Below are 22885 nucleotides of genomic sequence, written 5' to 3'. Positions count from 1 at the left end.
TGTCTCACTCCATCTCTTCAATTGCTGTTCACCATTGCTTAATGTTTGTATTCTTTCCCCTCCTGTGCTTTGGGTCTTCTCGACTAAAGCAGATGGCTCAAAAACAGCCTTAGCTGACCGTGCACAAGTCAGAGCTCCACGATTATGGGCTAAGTATGCAGCTAAGTATAATGACCTCACAAGCCACGATGTGCCCTTACCTGCCGCTGCCAATGGACGGGAACGCGATGGACTTGAGCTTCTTATCGTCTGCCAGGGCCAGACAGTTCTTCACCGTCTTTTCCAGAAGTTCCTCACACTTGTCTGCACCCCAGACTGGACTGTTACAGTGGATCACAAACTTGGCAGGCAGGCCGTGACCTGCGCTGACAGCAGCTGGAGGAGACAAGACAGGAACAGTGAGTTCTGTCCCTCACACGCCCAACACAGCGCCCTCCAGCTGCAGCGTGCCCCCAGGCTCCCCTGTGACCTGCATCCAGGAAGGGCTGCAGCTGCCTGCCATCTTGTGCTTCTGATGTCCCCCTAGAAACTGCTCACCAGCGAGTCTTCTCGGGAAACACCAGGCCAAGAGCCACCCTTGGAAAGCTGGCATTGAGATGCACCGCCACTAAGAATTTTAGCCAAGATTACAGCCAGCCCTCTCTGTACATCCTCCCAGAGGCGGACCCTGAACCACCTAACTTGACTGACTCTGTCAGAATGTTTGCTGCCTCAAATTTGCCTCTAGGGATCTCTAAGCCCCCTTCCTCCTGTGAACTCCTGTACACATAATTATGATGTGTCTATAAATCTCCCCGGCAGAGTTCAGGATAAACCTATTAGGAAAGCAACTCCATTTAATGAGCCACTAAGCAACATGACTGGCAGCTCTGGTGCCCTCTTCTCCTCCTGAACTGATCTTCATTTTTGACAGAATTAAATTGTTCTTTCACGCTGGAACTGGTTTCTGTTCCGGGGAGAGCTGCCTTTTCCCCACTACACATCTCTACACCCCACCCAGCTCCCTCCCTCAGGCTTTGCCTTCTCATCAGAACTAAAGGCACTGGCTTCGGGCGTGCTATCCCTTAGGAAGTGTTCCAAGTCAGTGCCGGGTCTCCCAGAGCATGTTCTGGGACTCCTGTTCCCAAAGGTGCAATGCACAGGTGGTGGTTCTGGGTATTGGGTTTGCTGAGTGCCTCCTGCGCCATTTCTGTACAGGAACACACGGAGGCCCCACATCACTGCTATGGTCTGATTGTTGCCTGAGCCCACTTGGGGTGACCGTCCTCGTGGGTAGGACTGTCAGGTCTGCTGTGGCACTAGTAGGTACTGGGGAAGAGTGATCGGTGGGTAGTGCCTCATGGTGCAGAGAAACAGCTCTGAACTAAGAGGTCTCAGTTTGACTCTTGACTCTGGGCTCAAGTGCTGACCTATGGCAACATGAGATTTGGGGGGTTTACGCACTGGTCTGTCCTCGGGAGAAGTCACTGCTGAACGATGTGTGGGAAAAGACTGGAAAGAAACATCGGTAACTGTGATCATCAACCGTTAGTGGAGCCAGGGCTAAGGTTTTACACTACCTTTATATGTTCTAAAACTTTTTCTAAAATTGATCTTAATATCAAGGACAAAATGAGTTATTAAAACAGGCAACCATATCCTCAGCCATGCTAAATGTAATGGGTTTGCATCAGCGGTGGCCCAGGTGTCACCTGCTGAGTTTGTGGTATGGAAGCACCAGGCTGACCTCTCATCACACCTCCATCTGAGGGCCACCCATGGGAAGCACCTCCAGGCTGGCACAGAGAGGTTCTGGGAAGGGATTGAAGAAAGGTCAGGAGCCCCTGGCTGGGTAGTTAATACTACATCAGTTCTCCCTTGTTCAATATGGGACTTTGGTGGAAATACCTATAAGGACTTGGAAATGTACCCTACCTAATACCACACTCATTGCGAGCAAAAGAAAATGGGCAAGGCAGAGGTCCAAGGCAGAGCAAAGGCTACCCTCTTATCCACACCAGGCTCCGTGCCTAGCCCAGGATGACTGGTCAAAGAGGGTCACTGGTGTACCCTCTGAAAGAGGGCTTGTGTAGAAGTCACACAGTAACTGTTGACACCTGTATTCAATTAAGAGTCATTTTTAAAGCAGCAGGAGGATTTGCAAGACAGCTTGGACGCTGGGGACCATCCAGTATGAAGAGGAACCAGAGCCCAAAGGAAGGGAATGGCTTGTCCTCACATCACTGGTGGAGTGAACCGGGCCTCACCCCACTGTTTGGACCCCTAGGTCCTCAGGAGGCCCTATGTCCTTCACCTCCTACTGACCACCTCCAATTCCAAAATCCAGGCCAGTAGCAGGAAGAAGGCTCTACCACTAGCTCCTAGCAATCATTCTCCACACATCCGGTTCCAAGTTATTTTCTTACCCTTGGTATCAGGAAAGGTGTGACTGGCAAATGAAAAATGTCTATTTCTATTTTGCCCATTGAACACACAGATGGCTGAATGAAAATGATTAATTTGCACTTCTCGCCAGCACTTTTGCAGATGGCTCGGTATCACTGCCTACAATTCTCAGCTCTCAGCTTTGCCAAACTCGAATGCTGTAATTCCTTAAAATCAGAGTCTAGACACCAAACATTTAAAAGCTATTTTGAGCAATAAAGAAAAAAACTGGAAAGGTAGTTTTCACAACCCTTACACTCCCCCCGACAATTTGCGTGTGTCTTAAGTCCAAATTGTAAGGCTAACCAGCTTGGAGACAGGTTTGCGTGGCCACGCACTCCTGAATTCCAAGATGCCTCATAATCAGGCTTTCCTAATGCTGCACGGGCCACGCCCAAATAAGCAAGGTGCTGCCCCAGCTCACCTCCAGCTACTTCCAAGGGCCCGTTCTTTTTTCGGAGTTCCAGAACAGCTTCCACAAACTCCTTGCCGCCTTTCTTCTCCAGCGTGTTTCCTAGACAAGGACAGGGTGAGGTCAGACTGTCATTCTTGCATCTCAGGGCACACACAGACACTTAGCATGTCAGGTGATTACATACTTCAAATGATCTGACCAGCTAAATTTCCATACAGCTGCAAAACAGGAAACTAAGACTTGGTTAAGTCATGAAAGTGAAATTTAGAAAAGATTCACCACTCGGCCAATTACCACTGAGCTGGCTTTGCTATCCGACATTTGGGGGTGACTCAGGGTAATCCTGGATATGCCAGAGATACGAGGGACATGGGACACGCCTGTTCCCTGCAAGCGTGCCTGTCCTGCATTTCTCGCCATGAGAAATCAGATGGTGTTGGCTTCTGAGGCTCATGCCCCCCCTAGATTTTCTTCTCTCTGAGGAGAACCCCCAAATATGAAGGCTTTAGGGGAAGCATACCAAGTTCCCATCAGGGAGCCAGCTCTCCCCTTGGCAGTGTGCCCAGAAGAAAGCATTCAGATTTGGTCACCTCTGGACCACCATTATGACCATACTTTTTTCCTATTTTGCAGCTCTGGTGTCAAAGGTGAATACAAAAAAAAAAAAAAAAAAAAAAAAAAAGGAAAGGAAAAAGATTAAAAAAAAAAAAAAATGGCCTCAGACAGTATTTCCTTCATCACACTAATGTCTCAGAATCACTTTAGGTAAAGGAAGGCAACATCAGAAGCAGAGCTTAAAGGGGAGCTTGTACCACATGAAAGTTTGTAAAAGAAGATGACTTCACCAGATTTTGAAGGTTAAACCCAGTGGAGGTAGGCAGCACCTTTTCTGGAATTCGGGTTCTTGCTAAGTACCCAATTCCTGCCAGGAAAACCGGGTTCCCACACAAGGTTACCAACACCTGTGAGGCCTGTTGGTCAAATGCCTCGTGTGGCACAACAGGCAGCATTGAAAACGTGTGACAACATCGTCCTTTAAAGTTTGGCCAGAATGGGGTCTCTCTTCCTTAAGCTCTGATTCATCAGTTTTGCACATTTTAAAGTACTTTTCCTCACAAGAGGATAAAATACTCCCCTTAAGATTCACCATTTATCTTGGAAAATTCGGAGTTGCACTCGGCACACTGTAGTAGGTGTCAGTCAGGGCGCATCAGAGTGCACCAGCCCAAATTCTCTTTGGATTCACTCTGTCGGGACTAGGTCTTTCTCTCTTAGAAAAACCTGCCTCACTGGCGTGCTTGCTCTGCAGGAGTGAACTAACCCCAAGAAGTATCTGGAGGGAAGAGCACATCGTCTGGGCACTGTCACAAGAGAGACGGCACCGGGGCTGATGGCAGGCACTGGCCCGCACGCCGGCCCACTGCAGGAAGTCTGGGGTTGTGTGCATGAACATGACCGGCAGGCCGGCACCCCCAGGGAGCTCTAGGATGGCGAAGAGCAGGCCCTGCTTTTAAAGAGCAATTAGCACGGGATGCTTGGGGTAGGATCCAGCATCCCTTATTAGCCCAGACTGTCCTCACGCCTCCGCCTGTCTTGGAAAGCAGTCACACACACTTAAAATAGCAGAGGTGTCAGGAGGGAAAACACATCCACTCCAGAGACTTCTAACTGCTGTGACAGCCGCTGTCTATTTCTGACAAAGACCAGCGTCACAAACGGTGGCCGGATAGGCATGAGGGAGCAGGGTCAGACCTCACAGCCACCTCCACCTGGCAGGAAGGGGAGACTCTGAGGATACAACCCAGAGGAGTGAGGCCCAATTACGGGTTCACTCAAAATATCATGCAGCCGAGAAAAACGCCTCTGAATTCTGAATCTGCTGGGTCCCAAACACTGCTGCCCGCAACACCTGGTCGGGCCTTCCCTCCTGACCCATTCTCAAGTTTGCAGGAGGGAAACAAATACGCTCTACGTACAACTATTTTAGGTGTGCATCCTCTACCCCTATATGCTCTTTGGGGAGAACTGAGAAATTTGGGAGGCAAAATAAGATCAGCACTGGAGGAATACCACCAGCTCCTCTCTAAAGCAAAAACGATGAAGAAAATGGGCTTATTTGTAATTAAAGGTGTTTGATCTTAGGAAGAGTGTTTACTTTAAAATTTTTTTACTTATAATTAAATCTCGCTTTAATTAGAAGTGAAATTTGCAAGTTAAAATACACTCAATGCATTTCCCAAACTTAAAAATTGAACCCTAGGTTGCAGGCAATCACCCGGTCAGGACTGGACTCCTACACACACATATGTACGCACATGTTCATGTAGACACACGTGTACTTTGTAACAAGAAACAGGCCCATTTCGACTGTATTGTCAACACTAGTAATGTAAGACTCTTGTTTTTTAGGCTTCACTTCAGGGTTAATCATAAAGCAATTGGCTTCTTTGCCCCCAAGCATAAACACGTGTTACTCCCATGAGAACAAGAACATTATTTCATGCTTAGAAAGCAGGCATAAGTATTGGTGTTCAAAACAGCCTAAGCGAAAATTTAGGCTTGGGCATATGTCAGGCTAAGCCTGTGGTCTATTTCACTGTTAGAAAGAACTGTGATGGGTAAGAGTTAATCACGGGGCTAAGCATTCCTGCACTGGCATTCCTTCTTCCAGCAGTCTTGGGTCTCAGGAATTCACACCCAATGGGAGAAATAGAGTGATCGTGTCCTAGCTTCCTCTTTTCCCCTCTCACACATCAAAGTGGGAGCTGGAACCAATTGAGGCCATGCATGAATCTGGTTTTTCATTGTTTTGGCATTGTAAAAGATAGGTGGGTTCAGTACTAGTCTGGACTGGTTCACTGAGAAAAGGCACTGAGGTGGGCTTTGGAAGACCTGGGTTCTGGCACAGTCATTTAGGGTTCCTGCCGGCCAGTGAAGCCATCCGGACCTGTGGAGGTTCTTTTCCAGCCGTGACAGTGTCCGTGAGTGATGGGCCGCGTGACCTCGGGCAAGCTCATGGACCCAGGGTACTTAGAAGTCACTGAGGCTCAGCATGCCTCCTCTGTGCACCTCAGTGGGGGGAGGGCAAGCACATCACAGGGGAAAGGATTAGCACCAGTTCTGATCATGGTTTAGGAAGGACTAGGTTCTTTCCCTGCTATCACCTGGCTGGTTCCTAACTCCATCTCAAAGCCTCCAGCTCTATGTCCCAGCACAACTAATCCTGCTGAACGCACCCCTTCCACAGCCACAGCAAAGAAAGTCAGCTTTCTCTTCTCCTTGGGCCTGGGGGAGACCCCTTTGCGCCGGAAGGGTGCTAATTTCCATTTTACCCAAAGTCCTGGATGGCAGGATGAACCCAGGCCTCAGTCACTCCTGGTGGAAAGATAAGCCCTTAGCTGTTCTGTTTATTTCCCTCCCATCAAATTTTCATTTGGTCAAGAAATAAAGAGAAAGAATATCTTTCTCTTAAGCTGTCTGACTTAGGAGCTCTTAAACTCCTCCAAAATCTTGTGAAAGTGGAGTTTATTTTAATTGCCTACAGCCTGATTTCATTTTGGCCTGGACGACTTGGCGAATCCCAACTTCCCGTCCAGTGTGTCTTTTCCATCCACGTCCGAGATCCAAAATGCCCAGGAGAGCAATCAGCCCAAATCCCAGTGGCTAGGGCGGGCTGTGAACAGCGGGCTTTGCTCATGACACTAAACAGAGCTGGACAGCCTCGGATTGCTAAGCTGTTGGACTTCCACTGTCTGGGACGCTCATGAAAATCCCCATAGCCTCAGCCTTCAACATGACTTCACTTCTGCCCATAGCAAGGGCACCACTTTAGAAAGTGGTGTTCAAATCTACACCTAGGGCACCACTCTCAGGACTAGCACATCGATGGTAAAAATCATTAGATACACGTGAGAGTAAGGCTATACGGTAAGCACCAATCAGGAGGCAGACACAAAACAAGGTGCTTTTGCTTAAGTTATCCTAACTCTCACTATTATCACTCTTGCGATAGGACAGAGAAACCGAGGCACTGGGGAGTTAAGTAACTGGCCCAGTTCTCATGACCTACAGATAGCAAGGTTGGGATTTGCACTCCTTCTACCTAGCTCCAAAGCGGTGCCTTTTTGCCATCCATCCAGATGCCCCCTCATCACGTAAGCAACACAGCATACTCTTAGAGCAGGGCACTACCTGACTTTCATGCAGCAGGCCAGCGGCCCCAGGGCTCGGCACCCAGCCTTCCCTCTCTCTCCCTCACCCCACCCTCAGATGTTGAGTGCCAGAAGCCAAATGACTATGGGTGTCAGCTGCCAGGGAACAGGAAGGAGCTTTCTGGGTCTAGCAGAGTTTCTCAAGTGGTCTAGGCACCCCACACCAGAATGAGGTAACTTTCATGCAATAAAGGTCTGAGAACCTCAGTGTGGGAGAGTGTTCTCAAAATGCCCGAGTGCACCTGAGGCCTTGAGGCCATCTTCAGGAAAGCGTGCTTCCGATGCCAAAGTGGGGGGAGTGGTGCTGACACCTGTGCCTAGGTATTGCTATGTGTCTGGTCCACAGCGGTCACATCAGTGGTCTTGGAGGCCACTCAGCCGACCTGGCTGCATCCCCTTCGCAGCTGAAATCACGGGTGAACCCAGTCTCTGACAAAGCTGTGCCTCGTGAAGCAAATGCAGAAATGATGCTGCCGAACCAGTTTCCAAACCAGAAGCGCACCCATCTGTGAGCTGCATGATGCACCCTGGCTGCCAACTAGCTGTACCTCTCGTGTCTGCAGCCCGGGGACTGGAGACCTTAGCAAGGTCGACCTTGGGGAGGCCGGGGACAGCTGGAAGTGTGAAATGAATGCAGCCCTGCATAGCTGTCAAAGGATCAAGCTGTCTGCGGCGGCCGACTGACCATGCACACACACACTCGGCAGCACCCGGCTAGGCATTACCTACTTCACCACCGGTGTAGAAGTCAGTGTTTGTCGGGTGAACGACAGCATCACTGTCGATCGAGGCAATGTCAGCCTGTACAACTTGCAACTATAACAGGTAAACAAATGTATATCAACTGTGTTGGACCGAGACCCACGCACAGGCACATTTACTAATGCCCCAATGGCGGGGCTGGCCTACCTGGTCGATTCCAACATGTGAGCCCAAGGGGCAATCAGTCCACGAAGTGTGCGCACATGTGGATGGGGGTGAGGAGGAGGAGGAGGAAGAGGAGGAGGAGGAGGAGGAGGAGGAGGAGGAGGAATATCAAATGTGACATGTTTAAATTAAACATTTGAATGACATGTCCAAAAAAAGAGAAACACACACATGAGATCATTTCCAAAGATTAAAAGAAATAACAAAACAACGAATGCCCCGTTTCACTTCGCAAAAGCCTATAAAACTGGCACCCCACTGAGAAGGCTACTAAAACATGGCATCTGTTTTAAAAAAAACGTGGACTATCAGGCCAACCACAACAACGAGTTTCTCCATTTTGTTGGCAGCCGTCAACGTTCAGAGCTGGAGTTTTGGTCTTACGACATTCAACGTTTGGTCTGCCTTCAAGGGACAGCTCTTGAAAACCAAGAAAACAGTATGTGTGCATAGAGAACTGCCTTTATTTTTTCCCGCTCAATATGTACAAATGTTTTTCCAGGTCTACCATTTACTCTAGTCACTCTTTATTTTCATGTATTTTACACATAAAACACACTTTGGATAGATAGGATCTCTGCTTTTTCTAGCCTGTGGCTTTTTTTTTTTTTTTTTTAAGAAAATATCCATATGAAGAGAGTATGTGGTCGGAAAACAAGGCCGGGCAGGGCATTCTTGAGTCCCAGTTCCTATGTTTCCGGCCCACTGTTACACCCAATTGGTGTGGGGTCGGGCCTGGGCTCTGGAATGAGCATCTGTGCCAGTAAACGAATCTGCCACCTTACAAAGGTAGCCAAAGGTCGGGGGTAAAGGTTTATAAAACAAACCTGGGTCGGCATCAGGCCTGAAGCTACCTTGGTGGGCCTCTGCTAGTCTACTGCCCCTGTCAAGGCTCAAGGCTGAGAGGTCAGGAGCCTTCATTGAGCCCCTGAGCTGACAGTTCTCCGGGCAAAGATCAAGCCACAGAATGGGATACTGAGGGATCCCTCTCAGCTTGCCCCCAACCAGGGAGACACCGTGGCTCTGAGGCAGAGTTGTCCTCTGTAGGAGCTCACCCAGAAAGAGATGTTGCCCTTCTGTTTAATACCATCCCCTAATCAAATAATTCATGAAGCTGGCATGCAGTCATATACTGTTTTCAGTTGTAGAAAAAATTGAGGAAGTGACAGTAAGTGGTAAATTTAGGGGAAACCAATTTACTGGTGAATTAAAGACAACTTAATGATATACTGATGCAGTTTAATTTTCTCCCTTTTCAAGTGCTTTTAAGATTTGTCGTTTCTAATTAGGGCTTAAATGGAGAAACTATCATTTTGTAGTAACCTGAGATTTTTCAGTTCTAAAAAAAAACAAACACATTTTTAAAAAATCCCTCCCAAGTAACCAGCAGTCAGTATGATCATTATGGAAGAGAATTTAGATAGCAATACATTTACAATCAAGGGGAAAATAGCCAATTGCACTCAATGAAACATTATCGGATCATTTCCATTTGAAATGGCTTGGAGTAAACATTGAGGATTTCCTTCAAATGTTCAACTGGGATTTGGAAATTTGGCTTGACCATCTGAAGTTTGAGACGATGAAGAGCCTAAATTCTGGGTTCCATAACTTTTCATCTGACAGCTGGCGGTGCCAAACCCCATCCCCAATTACCTAGGTCATCTTTAAGGTCAATGTCAGCATTGGTAGGATTGATTATGGCCTCCACCTCAAAGCCGGCTAAATTACTGATTTCACTGTGAATAAGGTTCAGCTGAAAAGAAAAGCATGAGGTGGGAAATAACAGGACAGCCGGGAAGTCACAGAGAAGTGAGCCTTGGGATACAGATGAAGGGCAGTGCACACTCCAGGGGCACTGGGCGCACGGGGTGGGGTGGGGAGGCGGGACAGGGAGTCGCTGGCTAAAATGAATCCAGTTCAAACAAGGCTCCAGGGCTGCTCAGGATGCTGAAAGGAAGCAAGCTAGGCTGAGGCTCCAGAACCTGCTGGGTGATGCTTGGGGCCAAAGGGAGGCATAAGCCATGTGGACTGATGGATCCACTTCCCTTTGAAGGAAAAAAGTACAGCAGCTATCAGGACCCAGCATCGGGGTACTCATTGCCGAGGTGGGAATGGTGTATGTGACCTCTTCTTTGAGCCCTGGGATGGTACAGAAGTCCCAGCTGGTGTGGGAAAGCCCTAGTAGCTCTGCCATTCTCCTCTAACTGGCCATGGGTCTTTAAAGTTGTCCCCATCACCCTGACTACTGGCTGGCTGGCTCCCCTGCCCTGCTCGGAGGTAGCAAGGAGCAAGATGGTCTGCTGCTTAGAAACCTCTAATCCTGAAGTTCTGGTGAAAGCCAGGAAGAGAACCAGCAGTTCTCTGGCAAGACCGTGTGTCTCTTAAAATGTTTCACCTTGTGGAGGCCCACTGGGTCGAGGATTTTCCTCGAGTTTCATGAGCATGGAAACCAACTGGCTCTCTTTGAAGAGCCAATGAATGTCTTCCCTTCCCACAGGTATTCCATTGCTATAGCAAGCATCAGGATGAGAGAAGCCCTGAGTTCTAGATATGCCTGTCAGAAGGACAAGTGGAATTAGCTGGCCCAGGACTAAGGTCCTGGGTCCTACCCTTTCCCCTCCTGTTCTTAGGTCCAAGTGCCTGCAGCAAAGTGCTAGCTCACTAAGACGCTTATCCTTCAGTGACATGAATTCCTAACAGCTGCAGCCAAGAGCAATGCCTAAGCAGCCCTCAGAGGAGCTGGTGCCTGGGACCCACTGTGATCCACGCTGGAAGAGCTGCCTGCAGCCGCAGGGCCCAGCAGGACAGGAGCCTTTGTCCAGGCATGCACTTGGAGGACAGGGCCGTGTGCAGCCACTTGGCAGGGAGGCTCTTGGCAACTAAGCTCCAATGCACTGAATTTCTGAGGCCAAGTGTTTTGTTGAAAACAAAACCAAACAAAAAACCTGACACCCTATAAGCACCAGAAATATAAACCCGCATTTCTGATTCCCAGAAGTAGACAGGAGATTCTCAAAAAAGACCCGCTGAAACTAAGTCATTCTTTGTGAGAAAGCACTTCTGGAAGAAATCTGGTCATAGGACTGGGGAAAGGCTCAGCAGGGTCCCACTTCTAGTTGGGGCTGGAAGGTGGAAGAGGAACAAGTTTTCTGCACCAGGACTTTCTGGGATATGGTTTCCAGCACTGCAGGTGGTTCAGGGGTCACCAACATCCCCGAACCTGGAAGAAGCCCACAGGGGGGTGGGGGGTGGGGGGTGGGGGGGTGACCTCACACAGCAGAGCACTCAGCACTGCAGAACAGAGGCATACAAGAGACCAGTACCGGGGCGAGGGTGCTAAATGCTGTGCTGAGGGAGAAGGGGTGCGCATGGGCAAGACTAGGGGGGCTCGAGGAAGGCAAGTGAGGAGTCGGGATTCAGGACAAGGTGAAGGGTTTGATTATAAGTATTGCATCTCACTTCAAGCAAACAGTGTTTATAGCAACTCAAATTAAGTGAATCTTCCCTGCTCTTCCTCCTAAAACAAACACCCCAAGACCCTATACTGTAAAGTAGTAGCAGGTTATTGAGGGAAGAAGGGAAAGGAGAAAACCGGGAAAGCAACACTACTTGGTGTGGTATAGATAAGTACACTTTTAGGATACCTAGGAGTTTCCTTTCTTGTTGTTTTAAAAAAAGACATGTTCAGATCCCTAAAATCCACGCTATTTTTTTTCCAATGGTGTAGATGCTTCTGAACTTATACTTGGAGATGCCTCATTGGAAAATCAGCTGTTTTCCATGGGCTTTGATTTGGCTAGCAGAGAAGACCCCAGAACATGGTCTCTGACTCTGCCTGGGGAGAAGCCCCCTTTTGCCTGTGGGATGGGCTCTCTGGACAAACTGTGTGTGGGGGGTGGGTTCTGGGGGCTTCATGGCAGTGCTGAAGCGAGGGAATGGTCGCAGACAGTGCAAATTCCTTGGAGAACTCCCTATTCACTCTCTGCACCTTCCTTTCTGACAGAGGCAGCCTGCTTTCTGAAGCACCGCACTGAGCCGCGGCCCCTGCAACAGAGAATTCCCAGCCAACCAAGTACTGTCACTCTCCCTTACATCTGAGTCTTGCTTTTCCGACTATATTCCGCGGTGTACCAGGCTTAGTACAAATCTTCAGGGTGAGGGGCTGAGCCGCAGAACCATTCTGCTATTAAATATATAGAGGTACTTCGGGGCGCCTGGGTGGCGCAGTCGGTTAAGCGTCCGACTTCAGCCAGGTCACGATCTCGCGGTCTGTGAGTTCGAGCCCCGCGTCAGGCTCTGGGCTGATAGCTCGGAGCCTGGAGCCTGTTTCTGATTCTGTGTCTCCCTCTCTCTCTGCCCCTCCCCCGTTCATGCTCTGTCTCTCTCTGTCCCAAAAATAAATAAAAAACGTTGAAAAAAAAATTAAAAAAAAAAAAAAATAAATATATAGAGGTACTTTAAAAAACCACCTCTGGACTATATAGCATGTGTTTGGGGTGGGGGGAGCCTTGTGTGTGTCTGGGAGAGACATGGGTGCGAGGAGAGAGGCCACATGGCTAGAGGCACTTTGGAAAGACACCTGGGTAACCAGATTGGCTTGGGCGGGCAGGCCAGTAGACAGAAGCCAACAGTGAAATGATCAAGAACAAAGGCCAAAGCTCCCCTGAACAGGAGGAGAAAGCCCATGAGCATGGGATACAAACAGGCCACGTGTGCAAATGTCTTGCAAGGATCCTGTTGTCCAGTGGGTACATACAAATAGGCCTGGTGGGGCCGGGAAAGATGGCCAGTCCTGCCAAGTCCCAACCCCCTTCCCCCAGGAGCCACATGGCTCTATGAAGTACAGGGCAGAGCAGGGGGACCTGTGGGCTGGGAAATAAGATTTCTGGATAACTGCGAAAATTCTCGTATTTAGTTTGATTCTCTGGGAGGCGGGACTAAGGATTTCGAAATTTGAATAAGGTCTCTACTTTTTTGTCTTATCATTGGGAATGATGGGAAAATAAGTTTTGGGGGCACCTGGGTGGCTCAGTCAGAGCCTCAGACTTTGGCTCAGGTCATGATCTTGCAGTTCATGAGTTTGAGCCCCATGTTGAGCTCTGTGCTGACACCACAGAGTCTACAGCCTGCTTCAGATTCTGTGTCTCCTTCTTTCTCTGCCCCTTCCCTGCTCATGCTTTCTCTCTCTCTCAAAAATAAACATTAAAAAAATACATAAATAAAAGTCTTAAAAAAACAAAAAAAAAGGAAAAATAAGTTCTGAATGACAGCACGGGGAGTTTAAAACATCTGAAGATTGCTGGCCACCGTAGAGAGTGACGAAAGGGCACTGCCAGTTAGAGAGCAGGAGGGGGTCCTACTTGGCTGTAGAGGTGGAAGAAGGGGACCTAGCTAAGTGTCCCGTGAGACCCTTCCATCTCTGGGCCCTGACTACCCTAATCTTAGCTGGGTTTACCACATCCGGTCTCTCGGTCTGTAGTACCCCCATATTCCCTCCAGTGGTTATGTCCACATTAGTCCTTGTTCTCTACTCACAAGTGAACTCATTAGGAGAAGCTCCCAGAAGGCAGAGACTGGGTTGTCTCTTAACCCTGAGTGCCACAAGAGACCCAAGACAGTGCTCAGGCTGCTACAGGCACACAAACAGAGCTGGAATTGAATGTCAAACAACCCGACAACTCTGAGGTGAAATGCACATCTCTCTTCTCTTAAAGCAGGGCTAATGGAAATGCCAGAGCTCAGAAACCGGGCCCTTGGTCTGCAATGGACCTCAAGTGGCTCAGGGCCAACCTGGCCTTTCTGGAAGGCAGGCTGTGGCCCCCACCACTTAGGGCAGGTCAGAAGGAGGCCTGCCAATGATAGGGAAGGAGCCAGTGGCTTGGAACTACTAGACAGATATGTGGACTGTGCCGTGACATGACCTATTTGGCTAGAGGAATCCTATTTTTTTTTTTTTTTTTTTTTTTTTTTTTACTTATCAAAAATTCCATTTTAGGAAACAAAAGTAATTGATAAACAGTATCTGAAGGACATGTTTAATCTAGCCTGGAATTATTAAATTTTGACATCTCTTTGACAATGCCTTCACAATGGACAAGGAAGGGAAAAGACTGACCAGTCTTATTTCCTTGTGCTGGCCATATACAATGCAACTCTCTTCCTGTCACCAAAGTCCACTTCAACCAAGGCCAAGGGAGAGGGCACTGTTTCTAAGCCTCTCATGGAGAACTGTGTCTTCTCTGTGGCCCCATCCTGCCCTGCCTCTGGGATCAAGGGGTTTTCTTTAACGGTGCTCTGATGCCCTGCCTGCACACATCCCCAGATCTCCAGCTTTAATTCTCCTGAAGATCTCAGGTCTGGTGGTATCATCTGGCAGGTTTCAGGCTAGACCTGCCACACAAAGGACACATGTGAGCACCACTGGAGGCCTAGAAGCCCGGAGCCAGCACCCTTCATGGCCTGTGAGAGGCCCATTGTCAGCTGTAGGGGTAGAAAGACGGCATCAGCCCTTTTCTCCTCACTGCCGTCTCAACTGCCCCCTCTCCTTATAGTATTCCAGCCTCTGGGAACCGGGTGTCTCTGTGAGGCAGAAAACCCAAAGTACCCTGCCCCATGCCTTTAGTGGCCTACGGGGCTGCGGCTCCGATCCTGACAGTTGGGAGGCTTGGAGACTCACTCACACTCTCCTTACGCTGCCTTCCCTACTGCTGACCAAGGAAGCCCCAATCAGTTACTACCACTGACACAGATTTATAGAAATACATATTGGAAGAATTTTTTGGAAATAAAAAAAACCCATCAGGTTTTTCAATCTCTGGAAGGAAGCTGTGAATCTCTGTTGAAGCACAAAGCAAAAACATTCGGTAGATTCAGATTCACAGCACTGTCTTCTTTTTGAAAACAATTCAACAGTGAATGCTGGATAAAAGCAGAGTAATGAGGACGATCACTCCTGAGACTTGAGAACCTGAAATACACCATCGTCAATGATAATTAGACCCCAGGCTCCTGAGCCCTGGGCCAGCTTCTGTGAGTAGCTTAGCAACCAGGCCTTGCAGGGCTGTGCAGGGCGCAGTATTACCTTTCTCTACCTTCTCCTGCTTGCAGCATTCAAGCATGGCTTTCATGGTCAAAGATGGGAAAACAGGACTCGTGGGACAAAGGGTACGATACGGTCTTCATCTTCAGGTACCCTTCTTAGGACACTGCCTAAAATCCAACTCACAACTAACGTCCGTAGACTCTTGAATACAGAGAACTGAGGGCTGTTGGAAGGGAAGGGGTGGGTGGGGGAATGGGCTAAATGGGTGATGGGCATGAAGGAGGGGACATTTCAGGATGAGCACTGGGTGTCGTATGGAAGAGAGGAATCACTGGGTTCTACTCCAGGAGCCAGGACTATACTCTATGTTAACTAGCTTGAATAAAAAAACAAAAACGAACTAAGGTCGGTAGTAACATTTTAAAATGCGCTTTGTGTGAAAATTCTCATCAGTTTTAGGACTCTTGCCCCTCTTGCATTATTAAGCCATGACTTTCACCCCACAGTAATAGCCAATAAAGGACCAGAAAGTACTGCTTGCAAAATAACGCTCCCGACCATAAATACGTGCTCTACCTCACACCTCAGGGCCCAGCGTTCCAGAAAGGGTTGCTGGCACACTAGTTTCCGATGCTGGCACCCAGGCTGACTTGAGGTGTTTCCTTATTCTGTGATGCCACAGTTGGGGAGATCGAGTTTACCCTGCTAAAGGGCATGTGTGGTGCTGGATTTGGGGGTACCTCGCCCTGGATGTGTGAGTTTTGGGTCATTAACCTGGAAGCACATTTGACGCGGAGGGCAGCCTCGCGGTAGCTCGGTGTTTGTTCTCCCCACTGACACTTAACTGTGGGATGTGGCAAAGAAGGTGGGTGGTCTGTCTGGGTCTGCATGCAGCCGCCTCTCTGACAGCTGACCGCTTTACACGGGGTTCAGCTCAACCAAACAGAAGTCAAGACCTCAGACAGGCATATTAGTTTCTTTGCCAAGTCTACTTCTCCCATTTTCCTCTGTTTCTTAAACAACATTAGATGACACATCTGTAGGTTATTATGGAGTGTCAGTACTTCCCTATAGCTTTTTGGTCTCCCCTCTTCCCAATCCTGAATGGGGTACAGTGTTTGCCGATTTGTACTCTCTTGTACTGTTAGGCCTGTGGCACCTGGTCCTGAGACCCCACATGGTGGGGAAGAAGGCACTGCGTGGCTGCAGAGGAACTAGCATGGTGTCTGCGGCCTTTGCCAGCTCCCTTCCAGGGCTCACATGCAGCAGAACCCAGACAAGACCCTGACCCCGAGATCTAGAAGGGCATCCATTTGTACATGGATACCTGTGTGGCTGAGTGCGGCTATTCTGAGGGTACTGGAGTTCGTCCAGTAAGGGGGTGTGAGGCTGGCTGTGGGGTAGTCAGCAGGAGACAGCAAGACCACCACAGGGAAGGGAGAGGCCAGGGGCAGGGCACCCAAGGGTGGGATGGGAGAAAGCGTGAGAGACGGTGGGGGACAGCAGGAGGGCCTGAACTGTTCTACCTGCGGAATCGGCTTCCAGGCCTGGCTGACGGTCTGCAACAGGGACCTAAAGACACTGGAGCTACCCCTCAAGAGCAGGGTGTTCACACTCGAGTTCAAACCAAAGCAAGTGGGAAGGCGCTTCGCGTTAACGTTCCACGTATTACCCAGAGGACATGTTAAAGGGTGTGAAAGTAGACCCAGGTGGTTGCCTTCACTGCTGAGTTGAAACTTTTAAACAAATAAAAACAAAAATCTTTTAAACGAAAACTCTGAAAGCCCCAGACCTTAAGATGACAAGCGCTGCTTATTTTTCCCTTTGAAAAATGCGTACAAAATACAGATAATGGTTATAAAATGTCAGCTGCAATGGTTATTTGCTGGAACACAAGGTCCACCACAGGAATTGCATCATGAGAGCCTGAGTGCAATTAGTGACAGGAAGGGGGGAAGAGGGGAAGGAGCGCTTGCAATGCAGGAGCAGGAGGGCTGTGTCACTGAGATGCAAAAGAAAATTGACAGTGAGGTTGTAAAAATGATGCAGCTTCAGAACCAAGTTGTTAGCCACAACGCAGTTTACATGAAGGTCAAATTCTTTCATGCCTTTAATTGTTTCTCACGTAGGACTGAAACATTAAGAGAAGTGTAATTCCCTCTCTCTCCACCCCCCGTTTGTTTTTTTTTTTTGTTTTGTTTTTTGTTTTGTTTTGTTTGTTTTTGGTGTTAATAGAGCATTATTAATTAACTCTCACTCTCAGGTCTTAAAAGCCTTTGCATCATTTTTATTTTCAACAAAAGTGAATCATCTTTTACAAAACCATGGCGTCCTGGCAAAGCTGCATCACTGGGATGGCTGAAAATACATTGCCCACGATTAAAACAAACAAAAGATTGGCTTGAGGAGTCCAGAGGTGGCTCAGTGCACCCATTACCTAAGGACGTCTAAAAACGATCCCGCCCCCGGAGCAGAGGCTCTGACTTCAGTGCCCACCCAAGCCTGTGCGCTGCCTACTAGACCTTTCCTTTTCCAAGACCCAGCTTTGACTTGGGGCAGTTTTGCTGGCCGGGGGCTACATGATGACCAGTGTATCCCACATTAGTAGCTTCTTCTGCAGACTAACCCCGGGGTTGTCCCGAACCCCCCACCACCACGGGAGCGGCTTTCCCGCTTCTTTACCACTACCTCTTCTTCCCACCTGTCACTCTCCCCCACTGCTCCTGCCGCAGCCCCCCGTGAGGCTACCCACTCCTCCTTCCACACCCACACGGCCAGGAGTGGCCTCCGGGAATCCCCAGGCCTTCCTGCAACAGAGGTGGCCTCCACCCGTCTGTCCCAGGGCCGCGAGCAGACTGAGGCCGCACATCTGCCTACCTTCTGGCCGAGGAAGAGGCTCTTGGTGGAGAGTACTGTGAAGCCATCGGCCGGCGTTCCCTCGGTGGTGCTGTCGGCGCTGGCTGCCTTGCTGACTTCGCCCTGCTTCTTCTTGCACAAATACAAGAGTCACTATGAGGCCCATACAGGCAGAGACCAAAGGAATCTGGGCTTTTCTAATGGGGAGGAAGCTCACAGGCCCTCCCCTTAATACTGCAGAAAACAGGAAACTAAAACACAACCAGTTTGGGGCCTGTCTCAGCTTGGGAGCTGCAGGCTCACTGTGAAGTCTGGGAGTTCTATGAGGACAGTTAGCTGTATTTGCATCACTTTGTCATGTAAACACACAGCTACTTAAAGGCAAAACTCTACTGTAGAATGATAATCGAGAACAACTATTTTTATAAGTTTAGGCCAATTAAGTATCTCTTACTTAAGGGTCTTTGCTTTCTCGATGTCTGCACACTATTCAAGTTGGAAGGGAAAAAGCAATCTGTTCCTGGTCACTAGTTCTCAAAGAGCAAAAATCAGACCAAGAACCATAATCCTGCAACCTCTTCCAGCCCGGTAGGTAAGACACTCCCAACTGTCCTTCATGAAAACCAGCCTTGGAGAAGGATCCCTATGGTGGCTGTTGCTGGGTCCCGCTGCCCCTGGGGACTCCCCATCCTCATAGAGGGCATGGATATCAGCATCTCATGGGCCTCCTTCCAGCCCCAACCCGACTCAGATATGTATACCCTGGGGTTCCTAAGGGCCTTGCAAGGTCTGTTGTCCAGAGAGGTTTAATTCATTTCCAGATCCTCAACTTTCTCATGTACTTTTTCCTGAAAGTGATCTACCCTAAGTGATCTGCACAAGTGATAGAGGTCTCATGTCAGAACTCCCTGCACCACCACCCTTGTCCTGCTTCCCACAGTGACTAGTAGCCTGGCACACCCCCAGGGAGGGAAAAGGGATACAGGACTTTACCAGTCTTTCATGCATTTCTGTTAAGCATGAGGATTATAAGAGAAATGGGTATTCTGGCTCATTTGGGGATGTTCTGCATTCACATGTATCATACACTGAGGATAGCGGGAACAATGTCAATTTGTGTTTAGATACTTCACCTTTTCCCTTCCCAAGTACGATCAAAAAGGACATCACTCTTGAGAGATGCTCCAGTGTGAGGAAACCAAGAAAACAGGGGATGAAAGGTATCCCAGATGACCATGCATTTATGAAGGAAGGCTCTGGACCACAGACCCTGTCCACATGCCAACTTAGGGATTCAAATTCATTAACATATTAACATTTTTGCTTGCATTGAAAAAATAAGGGCTAGTTTTACTCAACACTTTAACAAGAAGGAATGCTTTGACATTTAAGTTCTATGGCCAACCTCAAACATTTTCCATAAACGAAATGACCTAAATCCGAAGCTCCAAGGTTTTGATATAAATAAGAGAAGAATTATTTTATCAAGAAACAGGGTATTAGCAAAGATATGATAAAATGATCACTATTATGGCTTTCCTAATTCTTCCAGTATGCCAGACTGGACAAATGATAGACCAACAGTGAAAAAGGTATAACCCACAGTTACGTGGTAAGTCTTAGTAAGCCTATTTTTAATACACTTTCCAGGAAACAAGAAAGGGAAAGGCTGGGTGACAAATCCTTTCACTACTCAGATGTTTCTAATTCTGTGCTTTCAACAAAACGGGAGAAATACCAAAATGACTTAACAGATGAGAGATCATTAAAGAACAGACTGATGGAGTTAACAGTGCCAGTTTCTTAGTTGGGACAAATGTACCGGGGTTATGGAAGATGTTACAATGGGGAAACTGGTGAGGGGCATTCAGGAACACTCTGGACTTTCTCTGTAACTTTTCTGTCCATCTAAAACAATTGTGAAGTAAAACATACTAAAAGAAATTGATGACAGATTACTATGTGACTGCTGCCACATAACTCAAGAGTTCGGAGGATCGAGTGATATTGCTGTGCCCCGAAATGCTTTCCATTCCCATTCAACTACCTTCTGTGCGTAAGACATTCCAAGTACTTACACCTATAAATATCCAAATATAGGATGCTGAACCCTGTTTCATTTTATAAGTAACTGTCCTAGGAACCTGAGTGAATTATAAAAACGATCTCCATCTATCCCATTATAAGACACGGTTACGGGAAAAAAAAAAAATACAGTTGAGGGAATATTTTCCTTAATATTTATTAAATTTGCACAGTATTGGTGTGATCAACTGTGTGTTAATAAATGTGACAATGATCCAATCCTGTAGAATCCACAGCATTTAGTGGATTTATGATCACAAGAAATTTTTTCCAAGTAAATTTAAATGTATACACACTATTTTTGTTCTGAACATCAAGAAAATACCAGCAGCATAAAATGTTTGACATTAGGATAAAATATTGTGGGACAAGTGAAAGGGAAATACGGGTTCAAGGAGAAAATTAATGTAAATTTGCTGCCTGTTAAAAAAGAGCTTGTCTGTATGTTTTTAAATGATGGTACTCCAAATCAACGTTGTATTTCAATTTCTTTGGATACATGTAAATGAGTGATGAAACAGTGTTTTGCATACCAAAAATTATACACTTCACAGATATTTAAATTTATTATGAAAAGTTTAGCTGTCAAAATTTAAATGTGTGAGATACAAAGATCTTCAAAATTGTTTTAGGATGTAGACAAGCAAAAACCTTTGAGAACCACTGCTCTACCCAGAGAGCGCAGTGCACACAGGGGGTCCTCAGTAAACACTTGGGAATGGGGTACAGTTGATAAGTAGATAAGGATTTAGTGCTTATGCCCCCAAATACTTGGACTTTTAGAGGTGAGAAAGCCTTAACTTTCAGAATTTCAGGTATCCAAGAAAGGGAGCTGGTTTTACTAGAAGGGGCTGTGACGGCTTCTCTGGGACCCGGGTATAAGTCAGCAGCTGCCTATGAAGCCAAATTGTGAGGCTTAGCCTGTGATAATTAATCCTGGTGGCTTTCAGCAATGATTCATTTGCTCAGGGCCTCCACCATGAAGGCTGTTGCCCATGCTGTACACTGGGACAACCACTAGGGGAAAACGATAGGAAGCTTCCTCAAAAAATTACAAGTAGAACTACCATATGATCCAGCAATTCCACTTCTGGGAATAAAACCAAAGGAAACAAAAATCCTGTCTCAAAGAGAGAACCATACCCCCTGATCACAGCAGCATCATTTATAACAGGCAACACACAGACACAATCTAAGTGTCCACAGAGAGACGAATGGGTAAAGAACTGTGGTATATATATACTGAAATATTCAGCCATAAAAAAAGAAAAAAATCCTGACAGGAAGCCCACAGAGCTCCAAAAACTATGAACCCAAAGAGACCCACACCAAGACACATTATAATTAAAATGTCACAAGTTAAAGATTTTTGACAAGGAGAGAATCTTCTAAGTGGCAAGAGAAAAACAACTTGTTGTTTTCATACAAGGGAACCCCCATCCGACTATCAGATTTTCAGCAGAAATTTGTAGGCCAGAAGGGAGAAGCACAATATATTCCAAGTACTGAAAATTAAAACAACTTCCAACCAAGAATACTCTACCTGGCCAAGGTGTCCTTTGAAATAGAGAAATAAGTCTCCAGACAAGCAAAAGCTAAAGGAGTTCATCACCACTAAACTAGCCTTATAAGAAATGTTTTTAAAAGGACTTCTTTAAGCTGAAAAGAAAGGAGTGCTATTAGTAATAGGAAAATAAATGAGAGCAGAACTCTCACTAGTAAAGGTAAATCTATACTAAAGGTAGAGAATTAACTGCTTAGAAAGCTAATATGAATGTTAAGACACAAGAGTAGTAAAAATAACTGCGATAATTAGTTAAGGGATGCACAAGATTAAAACACATAAAGTGTGACATCAATAACATAAAATGTTGAGAGGGTAAAAATGTAGAGTTTGAGAATGTGTTCAAACTTATGTTATTAGCTTAAAATAAACTGTTATAGGTTGTTCTATAAACCTGTGTGTCCATGATAAACACAAAGCAAAACACTACAGTAAATGCACAAAAGATAAATCTATACCACTAAAAGCAATCATCAAATCACAAAGGCAGAGAGCAAGAGAGGTAGAAAGGAACAGAAGAACTACAAAATAGCCAGAAAACAACATAATGGCAACAAGTACATACCTGTCAATAATTTCTTTTGAACTAAACTTTCCAACCAAAAGACAGGGAGGCTAAATGGATAAACACAAGACTGATCAGGGCACCTGGGTTGCTCAGTCCGTTGAGCGTCCTACTTAAGCATAGGTCATGATCTCGCGGTTTGTGGGTTCCAGCCCCACATCGGGCTCTGTGCTGACAGCTCAGAGCCTGGAGCCTGCTTCAGATTCTGTGTGTCTCCCTCTGTCTGCCCCTTCCCTGCTCACACTCTCTCTCTCTCCCTCAAAAATAAACAAACATAAAAAAAAAAAAAAAACCCACAAGACTCATCTATATGGTGCCTCCAAGAGGCTTACTTCACAAGGACAAGACAGACTGAAAGTGAAATGATGGAAAAATATTTTTCATGTAACTAGAAACCAAAAGGAGGCTGGGGTACCTGTACATGTATCAGGTAAAATATTCTTTAAAAAAAAGACTACAATAACAGATAATGAAGGCTATTACATGATAAATGTGTCAATCCCACCAGAAGATATTTGTATATATTTCATAAATTCCATAAACATTTATGCACCCAATCCAAGAGCACATAAATATATCAAGCAAACACTAAGAAACCTAAAGTCAGAAGTAGAAAGCAATACAATAATAATAGGGGACATTATACCTCCATTTTCATCAATAGATAGATCAACCAGACAGAAAAATCAATGATACATTAGACCAGGTGGACTTAATAGATATATTCAGAACATTCCGCCCAAAAGTAACAGAATACACATTCCTCTCAAATGCACATAGAACATTCTGTGGT

General features: G+C 46.9%; 1 protein-coding gene across 4 annotated transcripts in view; it reads right to left on the bottom strand.

Moving 5' to 3' along the window:
- MACROH2A1 (macroH2A.1 histone) overlaps positions 1–22885 on the bottom strand; it is a 79589-nt gene that overhangs the window by 8020 nt on the left and 48684 nt on the right. Inside the window, exons 5-8 of one of the 4 annotated variants that reach the window (XM_060636092.3) lie at positions 17900–18010; positions 7776–7866; positions 2849–2938; positions 201–375 (exon numbers count right to left, since the gene is read on the bottom strand). In XM_060636092.3, the coding sequence (XP_060492075.1) occupies positions 201–375; positions 2849–2938; positions 7776–7866; positions 17900–18010 (467 nt within the window). Of the gene's footprint in view, positions 1–200; positions 376–2848; positions 2939–7775; positions 7867–9633; positions 9734–17899; positions 18011–22885 lie in introns of all 4 variants that reach the window. The other 3 variants (XM_060636090.3, XM_060636093.3, XM_060636091.3) reach the window with 3 other exon arrangements.

Source organism: Panthera onca, chromosome A1, assembly GCF_046562875.1.
Source record: "Panthera onca isolate mPanOnc1 chromosome A1, mPanOnc1 haplotype 2, whole genome shotgun sequence".
Classification (NCBI taxonomy): domain Eukaryota; kingdom Metazoa; phylum Chordata; class Mammalia; order Carnivora; family Felidae; genus Panthera; species Panthera onca.
Note: the sequence above shows the minus strand (reverse complement) of the source record. Positions and strands in the feature narration are given on the sequence as shown.